Source organism: Pseudocercospora fijiensis (genome assembly GCF_000340215.1).
Source record: "Pseudocercospora fijiensis CIRAD86 unplaced genomic scaffold MYCFIscaffold_3, whole genome shotgun sequence".
Taxonomy (NCBI): Eukaryota; Fungi; Ascomycota; class Dothideomycetes; order Mycosphaerellales; family Mycosphaerellaceae; genus Pseudocercospora; species Pseudocercospora fijiensis.
Genome location: NW_006921534.1, coordinates 1048698 through 1058049, shown reverse-complemented (window position 1 = coordinate 1058049; position 9352 = coordinate 1048698). Strand labels below are relative to the sequence as shown.

Genomic DNA, 9352 nt, shown 5'->3' with positions numbered 1-9352 from the left:
CAGTCTTGACAATAGGCTCGACTACTAGCGGCAGTAGTGTTATTAGTAGCGGCGGCAATATTAGCGACAACGAGCCTTTAGACTCGGAGTCTAATAACTGCGTACGACTTAGCACTACTATTCTTACAACAATATTAACCTTCTTCTACCTCGATTACTTCTACGCGTTTGCCGCCTATCCTCGAAAGTGTATTGTATAAAGAAAGAGCCTAAAACACTACAAATTCGGATATCTATATAGGATCTATATGCGCCGACGTATTGCCTAGTAAATACTTGATATTCAGTCGTATTTAGTAGATCCATATTCAAATTCATATTCAGATTGAATACTGAATACACTGAATACTGAATAATCATTATTCAAACTCTATGATAGTGAAGAACGAGGAGAAAGCTAAGCATGCTGAATATGCGGCCGATGATGACGAAGCAGATAAGACTGTCATCGTTTCGAAGAAAGGCGAGAAGCTCGATGGCGCGACAGATCGCGCCTGTTCGTGCGGCAAGAACGAAGAGGGTGGCAAGGTGGAGGATACTGTTGAAAAGGGCGATGACGGGGTAGACGCATCTATGGAGAATAGGCTGGAGCCTGGCGAGTGTTTCTGATGCAGAGTGTTGAGGCATGTGACAGCTGACTAATATGTAGATGCAGAGAAGAAAGAAGAAACGGAGGGATCAAAGGCCGAGGAGAAGGCTGATATCCCACTGAGAGGCAAGGAGGATGACAAGGCCGAAGCCAAGAAAGCCGAGAATGATGGTAAGGCGGAGGAGACTAAAGAAGCGAAGAAGGAGAAGTAAGCCTTGGCTGCACGGCGAAATCAAACGAGCTATCGTAATGAGCTAGACGACGTTTCAATTGGAGAGCGATTGCCCATGTGTTCAATTCTTGACGACTTCAAATCCTTCGAAATGTGGCAAGACACTTCTGATCTCCTGAGCATAGTTGTACATGCCGCCGGCATAGCAAGTATGTTCGAAGGCTTTGCCAGGCAAGCTGCCGCCCATGTATCTGTGATATGTGTCAGTCATGTTTTGTATCGATGCCACGTTTGACTGAACTCACGTCGATTTCGTCGTTGGGAACAGAGATCTGTCACTCAAAGCATTGATCTTGCGCTTCCAGTCCTTGCTGGCAGCATCGGTTGGGTTGATGTATTTGATGTTATTACGCTCGCAAAGTTTGATTGCGTCGGTGATCCAGCGGCCTTGGATTTCGACTGAAGTTGGACCATTGGAAAGGAGAGTTGGACCCTCTGCGGATGGTGTTAGTATGCACAAACCCCGTAGGAGAGTGATCCGACTTACGTGGTCCATATAGATGGAACATATTGGGATATCCAGCCACAGTGGTGCCGAGGTAGGTGTAAGCCGCCTTCTTCCATTGTTTCTCCAATTGCTCGCCATTGAGAGCTTTGAGACCCATAGCAGTCATGCCACCGGTGACAACATCGAAGCCAGTAGCAATGCATATGACATCGAAGTCATGCTGAGTACCATCGGAAAGCTTGATACCGTTCTCATTGAACTCCTGGATGGGGTTGTGGCGGATGTCAACAACATCGACATTGTCTCGGTTGAATTGCTCCAAATATCCATATTCAAGGCATGGACGTTTGACTCCCCATGGATGCGGTGGCTCCTTTGGTACGAGAATGTCGCGCTTGCGTGCATCTTTCAGTCGAAGGGCCTGCTTCTTCTGCCAGAAGTCGTAAACTGCACGATTGGCTTTGGCGTTAAAGAGGTAATCTTTGTAGTTGCCCAGCCAGTAACGGAAACCGCCATCGGACCAAAGTTTCTCGAAGAAGGCTTCGCGTTCTTCCGGGCTGTCTTCGAAGGTCATTTTCTCGGAGAAGTCGTAAAGGAAGCCGCCGAAGCATCGCTCGCCTGATCATGTGAGTGAAGTTCACGAAGTATTTTGATGAAGAGTGGGACGTACGTAGGTCGAACAGTTCTGGGTACCATTTCTTGCCTTCAGTTTGCTCGTCGACTGTAAGGTTTCGGAGACGCATTGGTACAGTCAGGTTAGGTGTGCGCTGGAACACCTTCAACTGGCCAGCGGTCGGGCCCCATGCTTGAGTAATTTGCACGCCAGAGGCGCCTGGTGGGAAGAACGTGAGTCAGTGACGTGAGAGAGACGTGGGCCGACACTCCATACCTGTCCCAATAATTGCACAACGCTTCCCTTTGACATCGATTTCATCGTCGGGCCAGAACGACGAATGAGACACGAAACCCTTGAACTTTTCGAGGCCTGGCCAATCGGGAACGTATCGCTTTGCCGCAAATCCGGCGGCAATGACAAGGTACTTGGTCTTCGCAGTCCTGCCATCTGCAGTCTTGACATGCCATTTGCCTGCTTCGGTGTCGAACTCAGCACCAACAACCACACTGTCGAACGCAGTGTGACTCTTGATATCCAGGACTTTGTCGCAATGGTCGAAGTAGTCTCTGAGCTCTCGATACGTTGGATAATTATTTGGCCAGTTGTATCTGGGAAACTTAGCAAGAGCTCTCTCTACATGCCTGGAACCCGAGCACGTACGTCTTCCATGTTTCAGGAATTGAGAGTTGGTACTCGGGAACTTCAGAGTCGACCATGGCTCCAGCTGGATTCTTATCAGTCTGATATGGGTGATAAGCATGGTGATATCCACTGACGATAGCAATTCCATCGCCATGTTCCTCCAAGATCCGTGCCAGCTTCGTAGATTGCCTACAGGTGTCAGTAAGTTCTCAATGATATCGCTCATCATGAACACACCGTGTTCAGACCTGCTTGGCGTAAAGAGTGAAAGCAGAAGACACCTCCAAAGCCACCTCCGACGACAAGGGCATCGACTTCCAGGTTGTCTGCATACGGCCCATCTGTTCTTCTACGCTTGCCATATTCCCAAAGCTGAGTCTTGAGCTTCGGGTTGGTGATGCTGCCCGGAGTACCCATGGTTGTTGCGTTGTCTTTTGCTCGAATTGCTGGAGTAGAGCTGCTCATGTGGTTGTGTACAGGCAGCTAATCTGGCTCCTCGAGAAGACGTGTTCTTTATGCACTGGAAAATGGCTTGCGAAGTCCATAATGCGGGTTCGGTGCGGTGCCGCGTGCATGGAGGGGTGAAAGGTCGCATGCCTGGTGAGTGGTGTGAAAGCGTTTCTGGTATCAGCGAATGCCTGATTCGGCTCAGAGATCTCCTCTTTAACCGCTCAAATGGTGTAGCTAGCTTACCCCTCTTGATGGTAGGTCGACAATATGTGTTGCTTATGACAAGCGGCAGGGATTCGGCATTGATCGGCTCCGCATGCATACGCAAACCGCACACAAATTGGGAACCGCATCTATGGACCTACGATCGAACAGGAGTACTTTGGACTCACGTGTCATGGGCATGCGGAACAGAGGCGGTATCTAGACAAAGCCCATGTGCTAGCCGCTTGCCAGGAGTTGGGACCAAGCACATAGGATGCTGGTCCCCTACGGGGCTCCAAGGGACTTGGTCTCCGCCATCTTCGACAATACATACAGACGGGTGGATGGAAGTGATGAGAGTGTCTGAGAGGGTAGCTGAGAGGGACTCGAAGACACATTGAAGAAAAGAGCACGACGTAACGGAGCATTCGTGAAGCATTGCCACATCTGCAAGAAATCAGCTCATTGCATCACAGTGTCCCAGGCAGGCGATTCTCTTCCTGCAGACGCCTAAGAGCCGTGGAATTCGCACCATGATCAGATGTCTCCATTCCGGCTGCTACAGACTGAGGCTCCAAAGGCGAGAGAGCATCCCGCCGTACGTGCCGAATTTCGCCGAAGTCGAATAGGGCCCAGAGACGAAACAGCGATTCAAGCACGATTTTGGCATGGGATTGGTCGACGAGAGGAGAATCGACAGCGCTCAGGTCGTGGAGAATTTGGCATTTGCAAGGTCGTCAAGAACTCAGCCCTCAGCATACAAGATGTTAGCAGGCAACTTCCAGTGTGCGCCTCAATGGCCATCACAGAGTGCGTCGTATCATGTCGTCAAGGCCCAGCTGGCTCCTGAGGCGTAATGCTGCGCTGTACGGCCTGCAATGTTGAGGTCAATATTGGGCTCAGAACTCCGGTCGCGATATGCAGGGTGGGAAGGTGGCCAGAATGACCCGGTCTAATGGGGCTCCAGGGCCGTGACTGTCGAGAGCTCTGACGGCGAAGTGTGTGTCTCTTCCATCAATGCTGTGTAGGGCGCCAATCTGAAGTGATGTCACAGCGGGTAGAAGCCAGGAGGAAGGAGGAAGGAGGAAGGAGGAAAGGAGGAAGGAGGAAGTTGGGTGAGGCAGAGTTTCGCTTGGCAGCGACGCGCCGAAAGCTAGAGAGGTCCTAATCCTATGTGACGCGTTAGCTCAGTCACATGACAGGTACGTAACTTCTTGGCTTAAAGAATTTTTTACACTGTATTTTAGACGAGAGAATAGATAGAATATAGGCAATTAACAAAGCTAATTTAACCGCTAGTAATATAGTATTATATAAGTAATCTACTACGCTATATATAATAGTTATAAGCCCGGATTTAATCCGCGGTATTAGAGACTTCTATAGTAGGAAAGAATTTTCATTCTACGAGATCTTTAATAATCGATAGTCTTAACGGTACTACGAAAACAACTATTTAAGCTTCTATAAGCCTCTATAATCGCTTTAAAGTTAATATATCCTTAATAATAGCTCTCTTATTAGCTAGTCGCCCTAGTAGTAGCAAGCTTATTATCCTTCGTAGACCTAACGAATAGGATCGATAGTTTAAGTAAACTAAGACGTACCTAACTAGATATAAGACCTAGGTCTTTACTAATCCGTACTCGACCGAGCCTACTAAACTTATATAACCCCTTCTCCCGGAATTCGATATATAGTAACTTATAACTAACCCCCTATATTAGGCCGGTACAAAGCTTACTAAGGAACACTTTAATATAAGGAAGACGGAATTTAAACGCTTTAGAATAGTACGTAATAAGACAATCGAATATCTAGCTATAACTATAGATATCCGCTATTACTTAGAGATTGCTAATTCTGATATAGACAATATAGCACTAACTATACGGCTTATCCTAACTCGATTAAAAGATAAGCTTATACCTAATACTTAATAGTAAAGAACTGCTCTTAGTAAGGAGCTATACCGCCTTATAAATTCTAAGTAGGTAAAGGACCCCGAGTGCTAGTACGAGGAATAGCTTAACCTGTATAAGACTATAAAGCGTATATAATACCCGGAATTTAATAACCTAGTAACCTACCTATATACTATAGTTACAAATATAGATAAGACCTATAGCAAAGGGCTCTATATAATATACTAGGTAGGGCTAATAGTTAATAACTTCTATTAACTAATTAGTATAGTACGCGACTATGCCCGCAATATACTAGGTACTTCTATAAAGAAGGGTCTATCTTTTAGTATTATCTACGAAGAAATAGGTAAAGCTAGTGCTAATACCGCTCTATAAGCTATAGGCGATACCGATAATAATAAGCCTAATATAATGTTAGGGCTAAAGAGGCTACACGTAATTAGTATGTAATTAGGCCGAGTAAAGCTAGGGTCTTAGTGCCTTAGGCAGGGCTTAGCGCTTAGCGTTAGGCTAACTAGCCTACCTTCCTCCTTCTCCTCCTAGTTCTCTATCGAATACTATACTAATTTACTACTACCCTATCTACCTGCTAACGTACCCTTCTTATATAGTATTCGATCTACCCTTTAAGGGTAGTAGCTAGATAGTCCTTATTTCAAGCTTTTAGCGGTATAGCTACGAACAAGACTAATCTAACTATATTGCGCCCGAAGAACGGGACCTATACGTACTATTCTATCGAAACAACCGTACTAATTATTAAGCAAGGCCTTCTATACGGCCTATTACACTAAGTTAAGCATACTAGGCCGATATCTACTAATTCCGCTATATCCGCATCTTAGGGGCTAATAATATATTATTAGTGCCGCCCCCTATAATAGCCGGTTTATTACGAAACAATAACCGTGCTACCGCTAGCAGCGCTAGCAACGATAACGCTAGTAGCACAGTACCTACTAAAGTGCCTACTAAAGCACCTACTAAAGTGCTACCTGCTAAAGAACCTACTACTAGGCCTGCCGAAGAACCTATAGTTCTAGGTAACGACCTAGAGTTGCCTATTAACGATATACTTAATAATATTGTCAATCGACGATATAGCTAGCTAGCCTTTAGGCCCTAGCTAGTAGCGAGACTTTAAGAAGCTACTTAAAACAGGCTTACTGCCCTACGTTAAGAATAATAGCTAAAGGATAATCTCCTCGAGATTCGCCGCCTATAGGAAGCCCTAATAACTAACACTAAGCCGACAATAGGGCCTTCCTTACTATTAGTCCTAATTTAAAAGAAGGATGCTAAGCTTAAGGACTATACCGTATTTAATAGCTCTAGCCGAAAGCAGTATAACGACTATATTCGTAACTATAAGCTTAACTAGCGTAACGCACTAAGAGCGCTACTAGACGACTATTCCTTAGTCGTATACGCTATATAGTACATTAATAGCGACCTAAAGCGTATATAGGATAACTATTTTAATTCCCTTTACGACTAGACCGCTATTTAATAGCAAGACTACAAGACCGTTATACTAAACACCCTTAGAAACCCTATACTAAGGCAACAATATACTTAGGACTAGTACCTTCGAGCTAAACAGAAGACTAATTAATCGGCTCGCTTATTTAAAGCCTATTTAAAGACCCTCGAAGATAACCTTCCGGCTAAAACCGACTCTATATAGATCTCCGAAATACGCCCTAAACTAAGGTAGGAGCTTGTCCTTAAATTAGACTGCCGCCGTATATTCGAATAGGCTAATCTTATACGAATTTAATTTATAATCGAAGTGGAAACTGCGGAGCGTATAGTATAGCTATAGCAACGGTTAGAATCTAAGATACGACTATCTACTAACCGTAGCCGCGGTAGAAACTAAGGAGGTACTCCCTAAACTAACACTGCTAACAATAGAAATAGTAACGACTAACGTAGAAGGGGCAGGGGCCGATACCGCGGTAGAAACCCCTAGCGAGGAAGAGGATAAGGAAGGGGCTTATTTCTATATACCCCTAATCGTTTATCTAATTCTAGTACTAATTCGAGCAGACCTAGTAGTGCCCTAACTAGATACAAGTGCTTCAATTATAATAGCACTACTCATTTACTAGGCTAATATAATAGACCTCGAGACTAGGCCCGAGTCGACCGTGCTACCGCTAAGTACCGAAAGCACCTCTTAGTAGCTAACGCTACCCCTATAGGCTAACCTTCGAAAAAGGAATAAGCGCCGCACTAACTATTAGCCTTGTGCGGCGTAAGACTATCGACATTGTACTAGCTATTATACGTACCTATCTCGTATCGGACACGCATAGAACCAACTATAAGACTAAGGCTATACTAGATCTAGGAAATTCAGTTAGCGCCCTTATTAGCTATCGCCTAGCTAAGTAATTAGACCTTCGACAATTGCCTAGGACTAACCTACTAACCCTTGCTTAGTTTAATAACGCTCGGCACTTAACCTATAGGGCCTACTACATTCCTACAGTTCTAAAGGACGACCTCGGAAATAAACGCCTACTAGACTTTACTACCTATACGGTAGATATAGACAGCCTCCCCTCCGATATTATTATTAGCAACCCTGTTCTTAAGTACTACGCTATAGTTATAGACCTAGGCCTTTAACAGTAGCGATTTAGAATCGCTAAGAAAGAGGACATTAAATACATTAATATTAGCGAGTGCCCTAACGATATTAGGGTCCTGTTTATTAGCAACTTAACACCCGCCTTAGCTAATCTAACTGCCGACCTACTCGGTAGTAATAACGATAAACCTGTGCCCCCTAATAGCATAGACCCTAATTAGCTCGAGCGTATACTAGAGCCTGTTCGAGAGACCTACATTAATATATTTAAACACTACTTAGCATCGACATTGCCTATATTTAAAGAGACGGATTATAAGATTAATATTATAGAGGGCAAAGAGGTTCCTTTTAGCCCCCTCTACAACCTTAGCGAACGAGAGCTTGCTATATTACGTAAGTATCTAGAGGAAAACCTAGCTAATAGCTGGATACGGTATAGTAACAGCCCTGCTAGCGCCCCTATCCTATTCGTACTAAAGAAGGATAGTAGCCTACGCCTATATGTCGATTATCGTAGGCTTAATACTATTACTATTAAAGACCGCTGTCTACTTCCTTTTATTAATAAGACCCTCGATCGCCTTTCTAGTACCTACTACTACACTATATTAGATATTAAGGACGCCTATTACCGCATCTGTATTCGTAAGGGCGATAAATAGAAGACAGCCTTCCGCACTCGCTATAGCTATTTCGAGTACTTAGTTATACTATTCGGCTTAGCTAATGCCCCTATAATATTCTAGTCCTATATTAATCGGGCCCTTTTAGGCCTATTAGACTACCTCTATATAGTTTACCTAGATAATATCCTAGTTTACATATACTCCCCTAACATTACGGAGCACTAGGCTACAGTCCGTAAGGTACTCGATCGCCTACGAGCCTATAGCTTGTATTGTAAGCCTTCTAAATACACCTTTGCTGCTAAAGAGGTATTATTCCTCGGCTTCCTTATATTAACTAAGGGTATTAAGGCTAATCCTAATCGGATTAAAACTATTACTAAATGGCCTGTTCCTACGTTAATTAAGGAGCTATAGTCGTTCCTCGGCTTCGCTAATTTCTATCGTCGCTTTATTAAGAGCTATTCGAGGCACGTAATGCTACTAACTAAACTTACTAAAACTAAGGCTAACCCGACTAGAGAGTTCAAATAGACTAATAGAGCACAAGCCGCTTTTAACGGTTTAAAGCAACGCTTTACTAAAGTCCCCCTACTGCACTATTTCGTACTAAGCAAACTAATCCGCATTAAGACTAACGCTTTACAGTTTGCTGTTTTAGCTATTATGTCTTAGCAGTCGGGCAAGGACTACTATTAGCACCCAATTGCCTTCTTCTTACGAAAAATAATCGATATAGAGCGTCGCTACGAGACCTACGAGTAAGAGCTCCTAGCTATTATCGAAGCCTTTAAGTATTAGAGGCACTACCTTAATAGGGCTTAATATACGATATAGGTCTATATAGACTATAACAACCTCCGTAGCATTACTAAGGTTACTAGGGTTATAGGTCGATAGGCTAGATAGGCCGTCTACCTCGCTAGGTTTGATTTTAATGTATTATACCGGCTAGGCGTAAGTAACCCTACCGATAGCCTATCGAGGCGACCTAATTACGATAGCGAAACCTAAC

The 9352-nt window shown here is 44.3% G+C and overlaps 2 protein-coding genes across 2 annotated transcripts; one reads left to right on the top strand and one right to left on the bottom strand.

Moving 5' to 3' along the window:
* Positions 1 to 372: 372 nt before the first annotated feature.
* Positions 373 to 801, top strand: MYCFIDRAFT_172957 (uncharacterized protein; the record flags this gene model as incomplete). The annotated part of the gene is made up of 3 exons (XM_007926312.1): positions 373 to 561; positions 585 to 615; positions 650 to 801. 3 exons carry the CDS (start codon positions 373 to 375, stop codon positions 799 to 801), a joined length of 372 nt encoding a protein of 123 aa, XP_007924503.1.
* Positions 802 to 808: 7 nt separating this feature from the next.
* Positions 809 to 2985, bottom strand: MYCFIDRAFT_202808 (uncharacterized protein). Its single transcript, XM_007926311.1, has 8 exons — positions 2765 to 2985; positions 2662 to 2716; positions 2546 to 2609; positions 2159 to 2493; positions 1940 to 2101; positions 1309 to 1887; positions 1067 to 1256; positions 809 to 1012 (listed from the first exon to the last, which is right to left on the bottom strand). Exons 1-8 carry the CDS (start codon positions 2942 to 2944, stop codon positions 883 to 885), a joined length of 1695 nt encoding a protein of 564 aa, XP_007924502.1. The 5' UTR covers positions 2945 to 2985; the 3' UTR covers positions 809 to 882.
* Between the last annotated feature and the right edge of the window lie 6367 nt (positions 2986 to 9352).